This window comes from Thamnophis sirtalis, unplaced genomic scaffold, assembly GCF_051295495.1.
Source record: "Thamnophis sirtalis isolate CommonGarterSnake01/CBP01778 unplaced genomic scaffold, rThaSir2_p1.2 scaffold_5, whole genome shotgun sequence".
NCBI classification, from domain to species: Eukaryota; Metazoa; Chordata; class Lepidosauria; order Squamata; family Natricidae; genus Thamnophis; species Thamnophis sirtalis.
In genome coordinates this window covers 126,502,214-126,524,331 of record NW_028261385.1, presented here as the reverse complement: position 1 = coordinate 126,524,331, position 22,118 = coordinate 126,502,214, and the positions used below count along the sequence as shown (strand labels likewise).

Here is a 22,118-nt window from a genome sequence, read left to right as displayed (position 1 = left end):
AGAACTGTCTCATCCATTCACCCGATATAACACCTGTGTTCAGAAATAACCCTATTGGCAGGTCACAGGCCCAGAACACTTCCTCACTTGATGCTTGCCAGTCAAGTATTTATAAGAGGTGAATAAACCTGCCATACCAAGCAGCTGTCTATATGTGCCCAAGTCAACCCACAACATAATAGGAGCTATTGGTGATTGCTTTTCCCATCAGCAGGTGACACTCAAGGAGAAGGGAAGCAATGGAGAGAAAATCTGCTGCTCACTTTCCTTAACTTGTCACATACTAAAATTCTCACCAGGCTAGTTACTGAGTCAGAATAGAATCTGACCATTCAGGCCGTAGAGTTATATTTTTCTGCCACTTCACAGACTGATGGATTACACTGTTGGAAGAAATGTCCTTCTGGGTTCGGTTCCAAGTGGGGGAAAAAACACTGGAGACATGGAGGCTGCTTGGAAAGATGGTTTTAATGGTGGACAGGACCACATGGCTTAAGTCCTGAACAGAAAAGGTGATCACATGTTTCAATGTTGGTGGAGAAGAGAAGAGAAGGAAAAAGGGAGGAAAGAGAAGCTGAGTCCCTGGTTTAATGCCCTCTCTGGCCTTTGATCTTGAGCTTGTATTCTGATTGGTTGTCAGACTCCCATGGGGCCATGCAGGGGCAACTCTCCAGGCTGCGTTTTGAATCCAGGTTTGGTTGAGTTCTCAGATGCCATGTGGCGAGTTGGGTAAAGGGCCAATATTATTATGCCTTAATCCCATCACTCTGGAGCTGAAGGGGAGAACTCTTTATTATGTAAAGTGGACTAGCTCAGGCTTTAATGGCTCATTGACAAAGGGGGATGGGCAGGAAGCTGCAGGCAGCTATTCTGTCTTTTAAAACATGTTTCTTCCTTTTCACACCCAGAGAAATATTCTGCCTTTTCAATATTTCCTAGGATATTTCATTTTTTTCTGGGAGAGGGCTGGGTGATAACTTCCTACAACACCTTTGTATGGCTTTCAGGCTGTGTTCAGAGAATTCCAAGGCAGGCCAGCTAGCTAAAGAAGCATTGTGGAAGTCGATAACACAAAAGAAACATTCAAGCCAAAGCGTGCTCTGCATTGTTGCCCAACAGATTTCCCTCAAGCCATAGAACAATAATAGCAATAATGTTGGTAATTGAATAGTCTGGCTAGGATAGTTTCCAGTTTACCTAAGGCTACAGCCTTTCGGGGGGGGGGGGGATTAGCTTTCCTATGCTGGGCTAAGGAAAATGTGAAACCCGTTTTTCTCTATGGCAGATTTCATTCCCTCCCTGCTCTCCCCACCCCTCACAACACTGCCATGCTTAGTGCTGTATTGTGCCACTCCTTGCACAGAACAGGCTCTGAGAGTTCCACCTCTACCATCAAGATACCTATCTCTTCCCTCCTTGTGGGAAAAGCAGGAAAGTTCACTAACTCAGCTGGAATGTCAAGTACATTCTTTTCTTTTCTCCAGTCACCGTACCATCCCTCTCTATATGAATGTTGACCTCAGTTTAAAACATGATGCCCTTTCCTTTCCTTTTCCCTTTCTTTTCTGTTTCCCTTTTCTTTTTCCTTCCTTTCCTTTTTCCATTTTCCTTCCCTTTTTCCCCTTTCCTTTTCCCTTCTCTTTTCCCCTTCCTTTCCTTTCCATTCATTTCCTTTCCCATTTTCTTTTTCCTTCCCTTTTCCCCTTTTCTTCACGTTTTCATTTTTTCTTTTCCCCCTTCTTTTCTTTCCCCTTTCCTTTTCCCTTTTCCCTTTTTCTTCCCTTTTTCCTTTTCCCACTTTCTTTTCTTTCCTCTTTCCTTTTCCCTTTTCCATTTTTTCCTTTCTCCCTTTTCTTTCTTTTCCTTTTCCCTTCCTATTCCCTTTCCTTTCCTTCAGTCCACTCTTTTTTTGTATTTATCATGACTACACTGCAAATGTAGTCTTCATTAATAGTGTTGAATGCAACTATGCTTTTACTTTTCCTTAAAATTATACTGTGAAAGCTTTGATTGACCAGTGTTAATGGTCAGTGAAGATCAATATTTATGAGCTCATCTGGTGGCAATCATAGGATAAGGAAACTTGAAATTTAAGAGGAGGAAAGAGTAAATAGCATGAATTAATTTGTTATATAATTACATTTTTATCCTATCTTTATTGCTCAAGGTAGGTAGCGAATGTACATAAGTGCTTCTGCTTGTCCCAACAACAACACTGTGAGGGGAACTGGGCTGAGAGAGAGAGAGAGTGACTGACCCAATGCCACCCAGCTGGCTTTCATACGTAAAGCGGAATTTGAACTCACGTCTCCTTATTTCTAGGGTAGCACCTTCATATTTACACTAAGCTGGATTAATGAAGGAAAAAAGGAGAAAAACATATTTATGTTGTGAAATGATAGTGGGAATGGTGCAACCATAACTATAGGAATATGAAGTGCAGAAGGAGGAGCCAACGTCATGACAACACAACGTGCGGTCTCGACTGTCCGAGACCACCGTCGACACTTTTGCCACTGGATGGTCCAGTAGGACCTAAACTGTTCCAGAGAGATGGTGATCAGGAAGACAAAGCCTTGCTGGTCTCAGGGACACTGCAAAGTCCCTGATTGACTCAAGGGAAGCGCTTCAAGCCAACAGCAAACAGTCAGCCCCCAGGCTGACGAAGTCAGAGATGGCTCCGGAAGGAAAAAAGTGAAAGTGAGTCCATCGGGTGAGGTTTTTACTCACCCGATGGACTCACTCAGAGTTTTTACTCTGAGAAAGATTGCCCAAAGAAACTTTTTTTAAAAAGATAAATTAGTCCTCTAAGTAAAAGAATAAAGCGGCGAATTTAATTCTTATTGGACTGTCTTGGAACGTTTTTGTTCTTTCTTGTAATGATATTTTGTGGATTGAAGTGATTGTAACGTTTCCTGTTTCTCCGCTTGAAGTGAATGGATTGATTTTTTTTTTCTTCTATTTTTTACCACCTTATTTTTTGGCTTAAATTAAAATTCTCTTTTTTATTTTAACAAATTCTCCCTTCTATTTGTTATTAAATTCCACCAAAGATAATTAAAGATTTTTGTTTTCCATAAAATTGAGAAAAGTATGAAAAGTATGAAAAAGTGGAATCTGCCATTTGGAAGCCAGAGTCTGAAGTTCTTTCTTTGAAACAATGTGTCCTTTGTTCATTCCTACCTGATCTTACTGACTTTGTAACTGAAGGGTTTGCAACTTGCTTACAAAATCTAATAAAGAGTCAAGGGCACGAATTGCTTTTTGCAGGTGCTCTTGGAAAATATTTCGGCAAGAGAAGGAAAAGGAAAGAAAAAGATAAGAACCCTTCTCCTTTGAAGAGTACAAAAGAACTTGTATACACACACACACACACACACACACACACACACACACAAGAAATTTGGAAGGCTGAAGTGGCAGTGGCTATCAGACTCTTTCTTTTTTTCTACTTCATTTTTTTTGGAAAAATGGATCAATATCCAAATGAGGAAACCTTAAAATTTCAAAACATCCTGGCTGGAATTCAAAATATTTTAGAAGGATTTGGGAGATTTTAGAAGAAGTTGGATAGACTATTGTTTATCATAGCAAAAGATGATGGGGTTAGAGCCCCCAAAATTAAAAAGAGAATGAAAATATAGAAGATAAAGACAAGACAATAGATGAACTTATTAATGGAGCAAATATGGGTGAAAGCGGAAAGAAGGGAAGATGGAAAAGTGAACTTGACAATTTGGAGCTTTATCCCAGATTTCAAAATACAGGAGGAAAAAAAGGGTGTTAATGATGGAGTTAAGAAGAGAAACTTATTCAAAAATAAGTTTGACAACCAAAGACAAGCTAATGTTAATAACAATTCAAGGGCAATGAGACTATTTGAGAGATCTTTCAAGCAATAAATTGTGGAGAGAAGTTTATAAAAACTTTATAAAGGAATATGAAGTGTGGATGAAGTTTGCTTATGGAATAGCTCTGCTACTTCTATAACATATATAATGATTGCGTCCATGCCAGCATTGCAAGAATGCCATTATTATTGCCCGATAAAAAGTAAGGATAGTAAGAATGAATGAAAAACTTAGCAGAGAACTAGCTTATTGGGTGTTTCCAAAGACGTCCTTGACAAAATTCTGATTGGAAAGGTGTAAAAAGTGACAAGAAACAATAGTTAGTAGAGGAGTTAGTGTGAGTGTGTGCATCTCCATTTGTGTGAGCATCAGGCGTACATGCTCACTACTCACACAAAGGGAACTTCGCATGCTCATGCAAGATGGCTATCACTCATGCAAGGGGAATTTCATTCATAAAGGCAAGCAACCACCACTCACATGAGGGGAGCTTTGAGTGCATGCATGTGCTTACCCACTGCCTGTGCAGGCCAGTTCTGAACAGGCTGTGGCCTGATAGTGGTCCATGGTCTAGATGTTGGGGACCCCTGGCTTATATGGATTTCTGGGAATTTCTCGTGTTAGAGGCACTAAAATAACCAAAATGATATAAGGTCTCCTGCTGGAGCAGGGCGTTAGACTAGATGACCTCTGAGGTACCTTCCAGCCCTAGATTGCTATGCTGTTTCAAAGTATCCTCTGAAGCTGCGTCTAGTGCCAGGTTTTTTGTTCTTCCTTCCTCTCCTTTTTCCATCCATCCATCCATTTCTCATTCACTTTCACTTCCCTTTTTCTTCCTTCCCTCCCTCCCTGTCCTTCTTTCTTTCCTTCTTTCCTTCCTGTGAAGAACCCCAGGTGATCTTTGGTAGGAGGAAGAAAAGCCAGACGTTTTAAAACTGAGAACATGCCCATTGATCATCTGGCATTCTTAGAGCTCCACTATTGATTAGCTTAGCCCGAGCAAAGATAGCTAGCAGCACTTTCAATAAGCTCTCAACTCAAGCTCGATGCCAGAGGTCTTCAAACTTGGGAACTTTAAGACTTGTGGACTTCAACTCCCAGAATTCTCTAGCCAGCAGAGCTGAATTTGGGAGTTGAAGTCCACAAGTCTTAAAGTTCCCAAGTTTGAAGAAATTTCTGCTCCATGCACCTGGGAATCCCCAAATGGGCCTTGAAGGCCTACCTGAAGCCTCCTGGGAACCAAAATGGGCATGCCCCGCTACCCCCTCACTCTATTTTGGGCCTAGCAAGCCTGCCTGAAGTCTCCTGGGAGCCAAAATGGGCATGCCCCCACCCCCCTCACCCTATTTTGGAAGCCAAAATGAGTACGGGGCCTCTCTGCCCCCCCCCCACTCTATTTTGGGCCTAGCAAGCCTGCCTGAAGTCTCCTGGGAGCCAAAATGGGCATGCCCCCACCCCCCTCACCCTATTTTGGGCCTAGCAGACTGCCTGAAAGCCTCCTGGAAGCCAAAATGAGTACGGGGCCTCTCTGCCCCCCCCCCACTCTATTTTGGGCCTAGCAGGCCTGCCTGAAGCCTGCTGCGAGACAAAATGGGGCTCATTGGGATCCTGGAAGGGGCAGGGAAAGGGAAGGTTGCCAGCTCGGTGGGGACAGTGGGGGTGGGAAGTAAGCTCAGGGGGGGGGGCTATCGAGACTTACCTGTAAACAGGAGGAGGAGGCAGCTCAGTTGGGCCACGTGTCCACCAGAGTAACTACCTATTTGGCCAAACTGTACCGTACCGGTAGGAACCCACCTCTGGTTCAGTGGTTCTGAGATCACATCTCCTATTAGAGGTAACCTTATAGGAAATTACCAGGCTGAGCCCAAAGGAGGGGTTAAACACATCATAAGTCACAGGTCCCTGCATACCTGCAATAGATCTAAGTCCAGCCCATCTTGAATGCCTTTCTATCTCCCATGCACTTTCTTTGACCATCAGTTGATCAGATTCTTGTAGAGAACTTAAGCTGGTTCAGTGCCATTTAACCTTCATCCAGCACTATATCACAAATCATTTTATATTTTCTACCCATTTATTTTTCTTGGTTAAAAATACAGGAATGGTTTATCATTGCTTTCTCCCAATGTGAATTGATACCTTTGCCACTGTCACTAAAGTGATCATCTCCCTCCAGCATCTTCCTATATCACTGTAGCCTAAAATGGCTCCCTGATTGCCTAACCTAGGCGCTTTGCATTTTTATAACTGCTAGGATTTATTATGGCCTGTTTATTAATTCCTTGGTGGGAAGAACAGTAATCCTCAAAAGGCTATTTTTTGTGATTTTATTTATTGATTTGACACAGTTGCATAGCTGCCCATCTCACTAAACTGGTGGTACACAACCAATACTTAAACCAATATCACAATGATTAAAACTCTATAAAAATAAATTTAAAAAGGATAAAATAAAAAGATAATTGTGGGAGAACACCCATCTACACACAATACAACCATTGTCCAGGCTCCACCATGTGGTTCCCAGGATTGCTGGAAGAATCACATTTTCAGATTCTTCTGAAAAACTAACAGAGATGGGGATAAGTATAGGAGGAGGCAGGGATGGTATTCTATAAGTATAAATGATATTGCTGTTTCTTATTTTTCTTGAACTTTAATTTCATAACAGATGAAAGCAATCAGCCTTCCAGATGTTTTGACTTCAGCTTCAAGTGGCATTCAGCCACCCTGGCTAAAAAAAAAAAAAGGAATTTTGGGAATTGTAATTTAAAACACTGGATGATATCAAGTTGCTCATATTTGGCTTGAGAAAGTTCATTCGTAGGTAACCATAAAGTCCAGCAGATCTGACTCTATAGGCCAAAAGCACATGCCAAAATGTATTTCAGAATCATTTACAACATGGGGTTCTAAAAAACATGAACATCAAAGCAACTTTACATTATGTTTCACTTAGTTAAACAATATTTTAAATTCCACACCCTCGTAATTGCTTCATGTGGAATTTGCTCATCTGCACATCTCCACTGAGAAAAATAATAATAATTCAAATGCACATACATTACTACTACTTTAAAGAACACTTCGTGGCTGGTAGCATTCTTTTCAGTACATAAGAAATACCAAATGGGTTCTTTAAGGAGAAAGAAACAGGTCATTACTGTCCAACTGAAGTTTAAGAAAAATGTACAGACCATAACAATTTAAAAGAACCTATGACTATAGCTCCTAGCATTCTTTATCACCAGCCATGTTGACTGAGTTAGTTGGTTGTTTTGCAACAAAATTTAGATCACGTAGTCCTAATTAAAATTTAGAGGCAGATTTTACACTAAGCTTGTCAATCAGAAGATCGGCAGTTCAGCAGTTTGAATCCCTAGCGCCGTGTAACAGAGTGAGCTCCAGTTACTTGTCCCAGCTTTTGCCAACCTAGAAATTCAAAAGCATGTAAAAATGCAAGTAGAAAAGTAGGAACCACCTTTGGTGGGAAGGTAACAGCATTCCGTGTGCCTTCGGTGTTTAGTCATGCCAGCCACATGACCACGAAGATGTCTTTGGACGGCGCTGGCTCTTCAGCTTTGAAATGGAGATGAGCACTGCCCCCTAGAGTCGGGAATGACTAGCACATATGTGGGAGGGGAACCTTTACCTTTATATATTGATAAATACAGCCAAACTGGGTAAAAAGACTGCGATGCATTCCTCTTGCCCACTTTGAACTTACTAACACATCTTTGTTTCCATGATCCTGAGCAGATTGTAAATAAATGCTCACATTTCATTGTATCCATGCAACAATGCTATGGTGAGGATTAAGCCAACAACATTACAATATAGACTAAACAAATAGAACACACACTTCTGGCTAAAATTTATATTTACCCAGATATTTTAATTTGGTCATGTGTGGGTAGGAGCAATTTTTCCCAAGTGTCCTATACGGAAAGATAATAATACAGATAGTCAAGCTGAATGTAATCAAAGCGCAACATCCAAAACAGGCATAAGAAAAAGCCTGAAGCAATTCTAATAGCAATGGACAAAGTTGATCCGATTATCCCCTTTCAACGCCCTGCTGATGAGGAAGACTTAGGCAACATTTAGCTATGTGAAGTGGAGATCTCCTTAAATCCTATCAAGAAGAGTTCACAGACAATGAATTGGAAGAGATGATCCAGGCAGCTGTGGATTGGGATGAAGGAGACAAGAAAAAGGAAGCACTGCTCTCCAAATCATTCACCATGGGCTTTCTGAAAACTCCTTGGCAGACAAAATATTTGAATTTTAGCTTCTGACAGAATACAGCAGCAAGTTAGAAAGGCAACCAAAGGTTGCTTTTCAGGTCTATAAAAACACTATCAAGGTCTGGAAAGCCAGACTAAGTGCTATCATAGCAACTTTATAAACAGAGAGAATGAATGTTCTATGGCAGTGATGGGCAACCTTTTTGGCTTGGTGTGTCAAAAATCGGCAAAAAATCGAGTATAACTCGCGTTGTGTGTCACTTCGACAAAAACATAATTTTGCGCAATTTATAGTTTATACTACAAAAATGTATAATTGCAATATATAATTGTATTTAATAAACCAAAAACAAATTATTTAACATACCTGCTTAGTAACTTCTTTGTTCATCAGTCGATTTCGTATGTTGCCCTTGATATTATTGAACTTGTTTGGGGTGCCGTGAACCAGGGCTGTGGAGTCGGCTGCTTCCAGCTCCACGTCCTCATCAACATGCCGCTCCAGCCCGCCCCTGCTATGAATATTCCTAGTGACGCGAGGGCTGCTAATGGTGCTCACAGTTCCCGTTGGCACTCCGCTGTTCCCTGCTGTGGTGCGGTCATAACCGACTGTCCCAGTACAGGAGTAGACTCTCTGTGCCGGCCTGACTGGAGAGAGGCGCGCACTGTTCTAATCACTGTTACCGCGCTCCTCTCCTGCGGGTCCTCCCTCGCCGCGCTGATGACGTGTGTGCGCACGGCACGCACGCCTTACCAGCAGCCCCTGCGCTCAGAAAGGGGCGGCGGCGATACAGTAAGTGAGTGTGGGCGGGGGAGATCACACGTCCCGGCCCCCCCGTTCCTCCAGCACAGATTCTTTCATCCTCGGCGGCCGTGCAGGAGCCGAGGATGAATCGCATGAAATCCTGTGTGTGTCACCCCAAATGGCTACGCATGTCAGCACTGACACGTGTGTCATAGGTTCGCCATCACTGTTCTATGGCTTCCATTTTTTTATTTTTTTATTGCAAACCAGACTGGACAGAGAATGCTACGTTGCTCCAAAATAGGGATGACAAAAGTTTGCTCCAGCTTTATTTATTTTTAATTATTTATTTTGAATAAGACATAGTATTCAAATTATTCAAAATTATTCATTATTTATCTCCTTTGTTACCTTATTTTTATTTGGAATAAAATGGAGTTGAACAGCAGAAAATCTGAAGTAGTCAAGGTACAATACCCTTATTTCTGGATTTTCCTGATAATTTTGGGAAATTTTCAATAATTTTTGGAGCCTAATCCTCTATTCCCATTGATTCAAAGTCTTGTTATTCATAGTCTTGTTATATGCACCTGTAGTCCTCATTGAATGACTTTTTCAGCAAGAACCTGAAGATAAGATGGATGTTTGTAGTATTTACAACAAGTCTTCATAGTTTTGGCCACTGAAGTGATCCCATAGTCACATGATCTTGAATCAGAGCTTTGGTGACCCACTCACAATTACTCTCGCTGACTTCCATGTCTTCTATCTCTGGTTCTGGATGAGGTTGCACTACCTCAGACAGACTCGGTACACAATCTGGGATTCCTTCTGGACTCATGGGTCCTGCTTGAAGAGCAGGTGGCACCAATGGCTAGGAGGGCTTTCACACACATTTGAGTGGTGCATCAGTTGTGCCCATGCCTGGAGCAGAGTAACTCAGGCCTTGATAACCTTGAGGTTAGACTACTGTGACATGGTCTCTATGGGGCTGCCCATGAAGACCAGTCAGAAACTCCAACTAGTGTAGAATGTGGCTGTATGGGTAGTAAATGTTGCCAGATATATGGCACTTGTAACACCACGCCTGTGTGAGCTACACTAGTTATTGGTGTGTTTCTGGGTACAATTCAAGGTACTGATTGTTACCTGTTACATGGCTTGGGACTGAAAAACCTGAGGGAATCACCTTTTTCCAGATTTTCTACCTATTTAACCAAATCAAATAGGATGAGCACGCTCCAGATCCCGTCAGCCAAACAATGTCAATTGACAGTAACCAGCAGACAAGTTTTGTCCTCTGTGCCCCCTGTTCTGTGGAACATCCGCCCTTCAGAGATTAGAATGGTCCAAATCATGCTGGCCTTTCATAAGGCCTTAAAAACTTGCTATGTTCCTGGCCCCATTTCCTAGTTATATTGCTAACTGGCCAAATATCATGTTCCTATGTACCAGTATATTAAATCTGGACGTTTTTAATGTTTTTATTGGTTTTACTGCTTTTATTGTTTTAAAATGTTTTTAACATTTTTAACTATACTTTTTGAAGTGTATGCTGCCCAGAGTCATTAACTGAGATTGGGGGGGGGGGCATAAAATTGAACAAATAAATCAAAGATCTTACATTACAGGAAACTAATTTTCATGTCCGATGCTTATTTTGGCAAAACAATGCCTCCACAAACAGTTTATCAATAGTGGATGGGTAAATTTGTATCTAAAACTATTCCCACAATTTTCATTAGACCATTGAACATCATAAATACACTAATCTTTAAAAAAATATTTTAGCAAGATAAAGAGCATGTATGCAACCTTAAGTTTGCCAAGTGGTACCAATCTTTTAGAGATGAAAAGGAAATGTCATAATATTTATAGTTTCTCAATGTATTATTTTATAATATCTGGTTCCTGAGAAAGCATTCACAAAATGTTCAAGCAATGCCAACTGTTTATTTAGATGGAAGATATAAAGGATTAGCTTTATGTATGTACATGTTCTTATGCAATAATTCACAGATGTAAAATCTAATAGATTTACTTATTACATTGCAAATTACATCAGGATCATGCCTTTGTTAGTCTTGTATAAAAGAAAAAAACCCATTTCCCACTGACTGATATAGATGAACATGTAACAAATAGCTACAGGGAAGATATATGAAAGCAGATGTTGATAGATAGTGCTGTTAACATTAGAGGGAAGGAATTGAACTGAATAGATGGTTATGATTTTATATAAATTTTGCTAAACCCTGTGATTGAAAATACATGTATTACGGCTAAATAATTCTATTTTTTAATTTTCTACCCCATGTTTCAATGTAAAATCATTTACCACACTCGTTGTAAAGGCTGAGAAAAAAGGTATGTAATCACAAGATTTGATTTATAGGACTTTACCAACCATGATGGCGCAGTGGTTAGAATGAAGCATTGCAGGCTAATTCTGTCAACTGCAAGCAGTTCAATTCTCACCAACTCAAAGTTGACCCAGTCTTCCAAATGACCCAGATTGTTGAGGGCAATATGCTGACTTTGTAAACCACTTAGAGAGGGCTGTACAGCACTATGAAGCGGTATATAAGTCTAATGGTATTGATATTGCTATTTAAGATAACATCTAAGCAGAATTTGGCTTAATTATTAGTTCGTTTAGGGAGCCATAAGTTTTTAAGCTATAAGCAGTATATACGTCTAAGTGCTATTGCTAAATGCTATTCTTCCAAGAGAAATTACAGTGGAGCCAATGCTGTCTGTTTTTGTAAATAGAACTGAGGGCATACATGCCACTCAGGCAGTTGTAAGATAACAATACTTCTGCCTGTTCTCTTGCTCCCTTTTAGCTAAAAAAAAAACCCCAGAAAACTTACTTTTATTTTTTGCATATATGAGACACAGTGTATACCCTCCCTAGTTGTTGACCAACAAAAACAAAGCAAGTCATGTAACAGTCAGGGATGTCCTAATTGACTCCAGGGGAACTAAAGGAACTAAAGGAACTAGTCTCCTTTGTATTAGCAAATGTCAGTATTCATGGGCCCACCATCAGGAGACTACTGAATGACATTGGTGTGCATGGCAGGGTTGCAAAGAGAAAGCTATATTTCTCTAAAAAGAACATTGCAGTTTATGTGACTAAACCAGAAGACTATTGGAAGGAGGACAGATGAAATCAAAAATGTTTGGCTGGAATGAAAAGTGTTCCGTTTGGCAAAAAGCAAACACTGCATTCCAGCATAAAAACCTTATCCCATGCATGAAACATGATGGTGGCAGTATTATGACTTGGATAAGGATGCATAACCATCATTGATGGAGCTATGACTTCTGAATTGTACCAGCAAATTCTACAAGAAAATGTCAGGTTATATGTCCATGAACTGAAGCTAAATTGGGTCACACAGCAATGCAACAATTTAAAACACACAAGCCTTACAACTAAGGTGACCAGATGTCCCGCTTTTGGCAGGACAGTCATGCTTTTGAACAATTTGTCCCGCGTCCCGCAGCATTTTTAAAAAGTCCCAATTTTGGCTTCATGTTGAAAGCGCGGTGGATTTGCTTAAGAAATCCTAACCGGGGCAAGACAAACGACACTCTGTCTAACCCCTCTCTATGTCTCAGTACTTTCATTGAAGATATTAAAACGTGAAAGCAAGAAAATGGAACCTCCCCCTTTTTACTTTCTTTTATAAGAAAAGATGACCCAGTACGATAGAGCTCCAGGAAATACTTCAGCTAGAGAAGTAGCGACTGTTCCTTCCTGGATTTCCAGGAGGGGAGGGGCACGGATCTCAAGGAAACCTGGAAGGGCACGTGCAGTCGCAGTCCAACTCCAACAGTCCATTTCTGCTGGCCGAGACTGTGCCAGGGGAAAGAACCATCAAGTCCCGATAGAGCTAGGGCAAGGAATGGACCTTCTCAGCTCCGCCAACTTCTGTTTTGCCCCTGAGCTGGGAGGAAGCCGGACTGGCCGGCACCGAAGGAAAAAAAGGGGCTTTCCAGGCATGTAGCCCCGGTGGAGAGCGAAGGGAAGGCAGCTTAGCGCAGGCAGCTAGGGGTGCGTTCGCCAGGTTTAGAGGGATGGCAAGCGGCAAGCCCTCTGGGTTGGAGCCCCGGGGCCTCTCACTGCCAAGCAGCAATCCGCCCGTGGAATTTTACCGCAGACCCGCCAACCAGCAAAGACGCAAACAAGCAAAGGCGGTTTGAGCCCAGCTGCTCAGAGGAGAGGCCGTGAGCGAGTTGGCAGAAAGAGCATAAAGTCTGCTCTTTCTGCGTCACGGCAGATCGGCCTGGAAGCAGGAGGGGCCCTTTTTTGCTGAGCAGCTGCACCTCCCCTAGTTTGGCTGTGAGAGCAGAACAGGAAGGCCTCAGGACAGAAGATGCTGCTATTGACCGCCACGAGATCTCCTTTCCTGTACTGGCGCCACATGACAAACCTGGGCTGCATTCTTTATCAGTCTTTGCTGGGACCGAACCCGGGAATCTTGGCGGTGGCATGGGATGCCACCCGGAGGCAAACGGGAGAGGCAGAGAACGGCGCTCCTCTCACCCTTTCCCTCGGTGGCACCAGCTCTTCCTGGCGAGCTCTAGTGAGAGCAGGCAGAGCAGAAGCAGCCAAGGAGTACCTTTGTAAGCAGGGAGCAACCCGGACTGAACGGAGATGTGCATTCCGGGGGTCTTAGTGGGAGTGCCAAAGACTTACTTAACAACTGTCTTGCTTAATTGTGGTCATAAGCGGAGGACTACCTATATCAGCACCCATGGCAGCCCCTGGGGGACCCAGAGGCTGTTAATCCCTCCCTTCCAGGCCCAAGAGCCACCTTGAGGGCCAAGCCCTGGAGCCACCCAGACTGAAACCCCCCAGGGAGGCCAAACGTGCCCCTCACCCTCCTTCCAGGGGGGGATATGGAGTTCTTTGGGGGGGAGGGGAATCTATGTGGGGTCCCCCAATGTCAAGCGTCCTCCTATCAGGGGTTGACCAGGTGAGCCCCTCCCCCCAAGGGCAAGGTGATCAGACCATATAGACCAAATTGTTAATCAAGAACACACACACCCAGGTCAATGGTGTCCCACTTTACCAATGTCAAAATCTGGTCACTTTACTTACAACCAAAGAATAGTTAAAGCAGAAGAAAGTTAATGTTTTGGAATGGTCAAGTCAGAATCCTGACCTTAATCCCTATGGAAATGTTATGGAAGGACCTGAAACGGGCAATTCATATGAGGAAGCCCCAGCAACATCCTTGCATTGAAGCTGTTCTGTAAAGAGGAGTGGGCTAAAACTCCCCCAAGCTGATGTGCAGGACTGACCAATAATTATCAGAAACATTTGGTTGCAATTATTGCAACTAAGGGGAGCACTTCCAGGAGTGGGATTGAAAAATTGTAGCAACCGGTTCTCTGCCTGGTTACTGGGTGCACGTGCCCATGATGGGCATGGCCTACTTGGCTTCCTGCGCCATGGTGGGGGGAGGGTGCATTTTTCCCCACTCCAGGCTCTGGAGGCTTTCCTTGAGTCATTTCCGGACTTCAAGAACTTCCAGGAGGCCTATTTTTCACCCACCTAGAGCTTCCGTGTGGGCTCTGCAATTACCCGGCATCCAAAACAGGCCGCATAGAGACTCCTGGAAGGGGAGGAGCAGGGTGCGTGAAGCCAGTCAGCCCTTGGAACTACCAGTTCAGTGAACCAGATGTAAAATTAGCATCTGGTTTACCTAAACCGGTCCAAACTGACTGAATCCCACCCCTGAGCACACCAATTACTGAAAACAAAGATTCACATACTTTTGCCACACATAAATATGCAGCTTTGGATCATTATCCTTAATGAATGAATGAACAAATATTTTACTCCTATATTTAACTGAATTCTCTTTATATCATTTTATAATTTGTATGGCAAACAGATCACATTTTACTTCATAGTGTATTAGTTTGTACAGTTTGCAGAAATACTGAAAATTCAAAAAGGTTCTCAACCTTTTAAATATTTCAGTAGGGTAGAGTAGGACAGGACAGGACAATTTATTTAGCCAAGTGTAAGCAGACACACAAGGAATTTGTCTCCGGTGCAGAAACTCTCAGCGGTGGGATATGACCAGTACGCCCCGGTACAGGTGTACCGGTGCCTGCTGGGACCATTCCAATACAGTGCTCCGGAGGGCCCACCTGCCCACCCGCACCCCTTACTGGTATTTGAACCGATTGGGGCTTTCACACATGCATACAGAGCGTATGGCACCTGCACGACGCTCCGCCGAGCAGCTGGAGTGTCGCAGAGCCATTGCGGAGCGTCGCAGGCAGTAAATATGCAAGCGCGGGCTGCGCACATGCATGTAGTAGATGCGCGGCCCTGTTGCACCATACCGGTTGCAACGAGATCCGGAACCCACTACTGCTCTCAGCATACGTAGAAAACAACAGAGTAATAATAATAATAATAATAATAATAATAATAATAATAATAATAATAATAATAATAACAACACCAATAAGAGGAGATAATAAAAAAGACGAGAAGAATCATCCAGTTTATTTTAATGTCTAAAGTGGGATTAAAACAAAATTTCCTGTTTTCTAGCTTGGTGCCTTAACCACTAGTAGACCAAACTGGTCTCTAGATCCCTCACCATACAGCAGGAGTGTCAAATTCTATTTCATTGAGGGACACATCAGGGTTGTGTTTGACCTCAGGTCAAACTGGATTGGGTATGGGTGGGTGAGTGTCAGCTTGACATCACGCGTGTTGGGGGCACCTGTGGTGGCCAAGTGCTAAGGCGGGACTTCCCTCAGACCCTCCCTCATTCTCATTATAATCTCCTTCCTTCCTTCCTTCCTTCTTTCCTTCGTCTTCCCTCTTCCTTCTCCTTTCTTCTTTCTTCCCCTCTTTCTTTATTTTTCCTTCCTTGCTCTCTTCCCTTCGGTTTTGTTTTTAGTTTGTTTTATTAGCCCTGTGCCAGCAAAAACAAAGTCCGCCCTCTCCTCCAGCACGTAGCCCTCCCGAGCTCCATTTTCGTTGGCAGAGGCACCACAGGCCGGTCCTTTGCTCTTTTCAGGGCAGCCCTGCGGGCCAGTTCTAAGCCGTGACCCGACAAAGCGCAAACGTCAAAAGCGCCCCAACAAAACCATGACGCTAAAACCGCGATGTCAAAAGCGCGCCGACAACAGCGCGCCGACAACAGCGCGCCGACAGAAGCGCGATTTAAGTTAAGGTAAGGTTTAGGGTTAGGTTTAGGGTTAGGTTTAGGTTTAGGGTTAGGTTTAGGGTTAGGTTTAGGGTTAGGTTTAGGGTTAGGTTTAGGGTTAGGTTTAGGGTTAGGTTTAGGGTTAGGTTTAGGGTTAGGTTTAGGGTTAGGTTTAGGGTTAGGTTTAGGGTTAGGTTACAGCGTGCTTCTGTCGGCGTGCTGTTGTCGGCGCGCTTCTGCGCTCATTCGTCAGTGCGGTTTTGTCGGCGCGGTTTTGTCACCGCGGTTTAGTCAGGCGCGCTTTTGTCATTCGCACATTTGTGGTGGAACCTTTCTAAGCACCCTTGCTTAGAACAGAGGGGTATGTATTGCTCCCATGATTTGCATATCAAACTTTTTTTCAAGCGGTTTAAAACTGCTTTACATTTACTGGCACATATTATGCTTACAATCCTGTCTCATCTACATGTTGTGTTTTAGATTTTTTTTTATTCTGCCTTTTTTCATAAATAATTCAAGGTAGCAAACGTATCAAATTACTTCTTCCTCCTCCAATTTTCCCCACAACACCCCACAACAGTCTTGTGAGTTGAATTTAGCCAAGAGAGGGCAATTGCCCAAAGTCACCCAGCTGGTTTTTTATGCCCAATAGGGCAATTAGAATTCACAGTCTCCTGGCACCTAGGCTAGCACCTTAACCAATGTATAAAATTGACTCTCAATATTGTTTTATATAAATTGGGGCCATGTGAACTCTTTCCCATCAAATAATTGTCTCTTTGATTTATTTGGTATCAGAGAACAAGACTTCATTTCTAACTCTACAAAAATATTTGGGAGGGGTTTACTCTAATGTTTTTATTTATCATAATTCTTTTGAATCTTGATTCTGTCCCGGGTGTTATCTATTCCTCTCAGCAATCATACATTTTATGAATATCCCCTCTCTACAGATATTCAGAATCAATTATAAATTTTAAGTACCTAGTCCAGTCTTATACTTCATACCAAAAGCGTACAGCCGTAAGATTTATTGAAGGGCACTGTTTGTTTAGCAAACTACCATACATCACAGAAGTGAGTACACCTTTTCATATGTGTGTTGCATTATTTTGAGGGGCAGCACATTGACAGTTATACAAGCTGTATACTCATTACTTTACAATATAGCCTAAGCATCATTTCTTCAATGTTGTCACATGAAAAGATATACTTAAAATATTTACAAAATGTGAGGGGATGTACTCACTTCTATGATACACTGGTATATGCCTAACAACAGAAGCAAAACACATCCATGTTATGTAGGCAATGCTTTTTCATGATCTGTTTGTAGTTATTTGTAATAACTCTTCAAAATAAAGGAAGAAAGAGTGATTTGTATTTATTTAATATATTAATATGTATGCCCGTATCAGGCTGATTGGTCTGTAACTTTCCATATGCTTCTCTTTTTTTAACCAAATCGCTAACCAAGAGTGGGTTACTATACTGGGATTTTCAGTTCAGTTCTTCACCCCATCTACTTGTATTGAATACGCTAGTTGCTTGGTAGGTGTAACAACTGGCAATCTGCTCCTATGCATATTTATTCAGAAGTGAATATGAAGTTTCATGTATAGTGCTGAGTTACCATAGGTAGTGATTATATTTTCTGAACTCAGTCTATCAAATTTGCATAGATTTACCATATCTGCAGATGATCTTTTTGATGTTACTGCTTTTCTTTTTACTGTTTTATAAATAATTTTGTGTTCTCTAAAATTCTAAATTAAAAAAAAGGAAAATTACAATGCAGTGTGGTACTTTTGAGTGCTACCAGTTACATATACTCTGATTTTTAAGCATGCACCCACATATTTAAAATTCAACCTTCCATTTTTATTAATACAGTATTGTAATTTATTTAGATGGAGTTCTAAATTTCTTTAATGCAATGTCAACATACTTTGTATTTAATTGCACTTAAAATCAATCCTAAGGCAGCTAGGGGATTGAATAGGTGAGTCACACATTTCTTCATAAATCTCATTAATGCATACCATATGTGCTGTTCCTGCTTTTAAAATCCTCCACATTATTAGGTAATTTATTTTATAGGCTGCCCAACTCCATCACGACTCTAGATGGTATACAATATGAAACTATTAAAAATAAAATAATGCAAAAATCCTACAAAAACAATGGTCTGGAAAAAGAATGTGAACACATCCCACAAGAGGTCGACCAAGTGCTCCAGCCCAAAACTTGGGAGAAGAGATATGTAGCTTTTTAGGCCTCATTTAAATAGGGTCAGAGTCGTGGCCATACATCTCCTTGAGAGATGTCATTCCAGAAGACCTCTTCCCTGGGTACCCTCAGCAATATCCAAAGCATGCTGGCTGTGCCTAATCATCAAAGATTGGCAGAAACTATTAGGGTCCATCAAATAGCTAGGTCCTATGCCATGAAGGGCTTTATAAGATGATGGACAGCACTTTGAATTGCACCCAAAAGCCCACTGGTAAACAATACAGCTCATGAAGCAGGTACCATCTTGGCATGGCTGTAACTGCCTATGCTGCTGCATCTGGATCATGATTTATGTGGGAAGGGGATGTCATAGCTTCCTAATGATATACTCAATTTAGACTATCTCAGAAAAAGAGTTAAGATCTACTGGATGCAAAGTCCATTTCTTCTCCCCTTGTATGGAGAGGAAAAATACTGCCAGAGATCCTTCTACAATTGTAATGGGACTATGCGGCTATGTCAAATTCTTGTCATGTTTTCTATCCAAGATTTAGCTGTAACTATTATAAGAGTATGTGCATACATAAGGGCCTTTGAGTCGGTGTTGATACCTTGCAACTACTTGGTAAAGTCACTGCAATTTTCTCGGATAGTTTTCTTAAGTGGCTTGCCATTATCTTTTTCCTACAGCTGAGGGAAAGTGATTGGGCCAAGGTCACCCAGCCAGCTTTGTGTCTAGTTACTAGCTTGATGCCTTATTTTTGTTTATCATATTTAGAAACCACCCAGCTTCCTCCCAGAGGGACCCTAACCAATGCCTAATACTTAGACCATAGTAAATACACCAAACTGGTTCTTTCACTGTCGTAATTATATTAATACAAATAGTTATATACTCCTGCATGTATAATTTCAAGGTTTGACAATCCTGAGCTTTGAGCATTATTCATGAGGCATACTTTTCCCACAGCACCGTATAATGAGGGAGAAACTGCCTTCCTTAGAAACTAAACTTTGGAATTCATTAATGTGCTTAAACTAACACGAATATTATGGCACCAGGACTACAACCTGCTTTATGAAAAAGCGGCTAGATGAACAAGATCAGGGTCCTCAACACATCAGTACATGCCAGCAGAAAGAAGCAGGCCCAACACCTGTTAAAGTTGCTAAATTTAGATTTCCAAGCCAACAGTACCCCCACATACACACTTAACTTTTTTGCCTTCCGCTTTCCTGATTTTCGCTTTGTATCAAAATCCAACTAATCCTATGACTTGCAGGTGCACCTAAACTCGGCCTAAATTCTTAATCTTTAAGAGCAAGACACCCAGGGGACTTTTCCCCTGAAAAATAATTGATAGGTTTACTGTAGTTTAGCAATGAAATTTATTTATTTATTTATTTATCGTTTGTTTGTTTGTTTTTATTTGCTGCCTATCTCCTTGTGGAGCTACTGTGGGCGATGATCAGCCCCAACGCCTCTCTTCCAGGAAAAAAAAACACCTTTAGATCGGTTAAGAATTCTCCTGACAATGGGGCTGAAGGGGAAGGGAGGGAAGGAGAGGAAAGTTAATTTCAAAGTAAGCAGTCTTTTTGTACTGATTGAGAGAGAGTGAAAAGGGAGGCTTCTCCCAGCAGATTCCTCGCCATACAAGTAGAGCAAGCCTTTAAGATTCAGTGTAAAAATATTTATAGGCGCACGGAGCGCCCTGAACAAAGCCAGCTTTGCGCATTTCAAGTCCTTTAGCAAGCAGCCTGCCTGCCTCGAAGCGTTCCCGCCTTCTTCTCCGCCCTCCTTTTTAGCAGCTTCGCTAATTCCTCTCGAGACACAGCTCGGTGCGCTCGGCAACAGCATGGACTCTACGCTTGGCGATTTCAGTACATCCGCGTTTTGCCGTTTTCGCTCCCTGGGACTACGGAGAGAGTTTGCCTATTAAGTAGTTGAGATTGTATGAAGTGATTTTAAAAAAAGAGAAAAAAAAACCTCCTCCATCAGCCCTCCGGACCAGTTGGATATCTTTGTACAGATCTTTCTGAAGGAATCGGATTGGTTGAGGTTTGTTTTTTGCTCAGCTTTTTGAAGTTTGAAGCACCGAGGCGTTCCTAAGGGACTAGAAACCTGGTGTGTGTTCAAAGCAAATGGCTCACCCGAAAGGTCACTCCAATGGACATCTACATTGTCGTCAGAAAAAAAATAACCTCTTAAAACACGGGATCCACAAAAAAAACGGCGTGGTTAAGGAAACTAAGGTAAGCGCTACACTCCAGGATTGGCTCCCCAACTTGTCGGCCTCTTGGTGGTTGTTGTTGTTTCCGCCGTTATTTTAATGGAAACTTTTTAGATGTACCATCTGTCCCTCCTTTCCCGGCCTTACAAGTTTTTCAACCCGCGGGATGTGGTTGCCTAAAGCAAGCCGGGAAGAACTCATTCTCCTTTTTCTCATTCATTGCGGATTAATTTCACGGTTGTATCTTTAATCTCTCACCGTAAAACTTTCGTAATATTATTAATTGCTCCTTTAAAAACAAACAAACCTCAAACCCTTTCTCATAAATGCCAAGTCAATTATGTGTTTTTGGCTCCGGTTGCAAATTGATCTGTGCCAGTGTGATGGTTTTGTAGGTTGCTTCACCACCAGCTCGCTTCTCTGCTCATCTCCATTGGGAGTAAACTGATAGTATCTTCCTGTTGAGGTATCACTGGCGTCTCTCACTTTATCTTCCTCGATTTCAACTTTTCACTGGTAATCACACCTCTCAGGTGCTTGCTGACAGGTTTTTCAGGTGTCATCTTGACAAACAGGTCTTGGCAATGGTTGAAGAAGCAAGGCTGTCTTTGTTTGGGGCTTATTTTCTTATACAAAATGGGATTTTTGAAAGGTTTAGTTGGAATGAGGAAAAAGGTGGAATGTGATGTCCTTGATCGCAGGTCAGTTAATTTATTAACTATTTTGATTATTGTAAACAGTTGTCATTGACCTTATACTGGTGGTTTGATGCTTAGAGTTGGCGCACATCCTAATTCATAAATATGAAATACAAAATCATTTGCTTCCTCTCCTCTTGCTACCCCAAATGATCTAAAGATGGGATCAGTTTTGAACAGAGTGAATGCTAGTGATATATAATGGCTAGTAAGCAGCTCTAGAAGTCCTCAGAAAAATCTCCTTAAGATGATAGAGGTTGGACCAGAAACCCAGAGTGTGCTCCAGTGCTGAGCTGCAATCCTTTCCTTTGAGGTAAAAAAAATAGCTTTTCTTTACTTATCAATCAATAATTGAAGAGGCTAGAAATGAAGTGGCCCCCCAGGTACTTTCTTAGCTCAGGCAAGTGTCTTTTCTTAAGTTAGTGGCTTGCTCCACCTTTCCTGACATTGCTAAATGTCTAGTGAAATAACAGCTGCTGTGACTAATTTGCTCAGACTTGATCTTATACATAAATATTTCCTAACTTGATGCTCTTACTACCATAATTTTACTATGACTTATTAAACAGATCCATGCAGGGCCTCATCTAAAAGTTTCTGTGAGTGGTAATTGCTTGGGAGTTAAAAAAAAGGGGGGGGGAGAAGAAGGATGGTATACCTTAGAGAAACAAGCATATATTGTAATATAATACATAACATACTAAAGTGGTTATAGGAAGCAAAATAATATTTAATAATATTTTACAAATACAAAGTGAATTCCTAGTAGACTGCAGTGCAAAATTCCAATTTATTGAGGTTTTGTCTTATACTATTCCCGAAGAAATGGGTATTTCCCTAGTTTATCTGAAAGAATCAAACTGTCTCCCAGAAAAATAATGGAATTTTCCTTAAAAACAGTAATGCAGTTGTACTTAATAGTGT

At 41.8% G+C, this 22,118-nt stretch overlaps 1 protein-coding gene across 1 annotated transcript in view; it reads left to right on the top strand.

Moving 5' to 3' along the window:
* Window positions 1–20,238: 20,238 nt before the first annotated feature.
* The window catches only part of SPTLC3 (serine palmitoyltransferase long chain base subunit 3), a 101,099-nt gene continuing 99,219 nt past the window's right edge, over window positions 20,239–22,118 (top strand). The window contains exon 1 of the mRNA XM_087715160.1: window positions 20,239–20,518. Within this exon, the coding sequence (XP_087571286.1) occupies window positions 20,408–20,518 (111 nt within the window). The 5' untranslated portion in view covers window positions 20,239–20,407. The remainder of the gene's footprint in view (window positions 20,519–22,118) is intronic.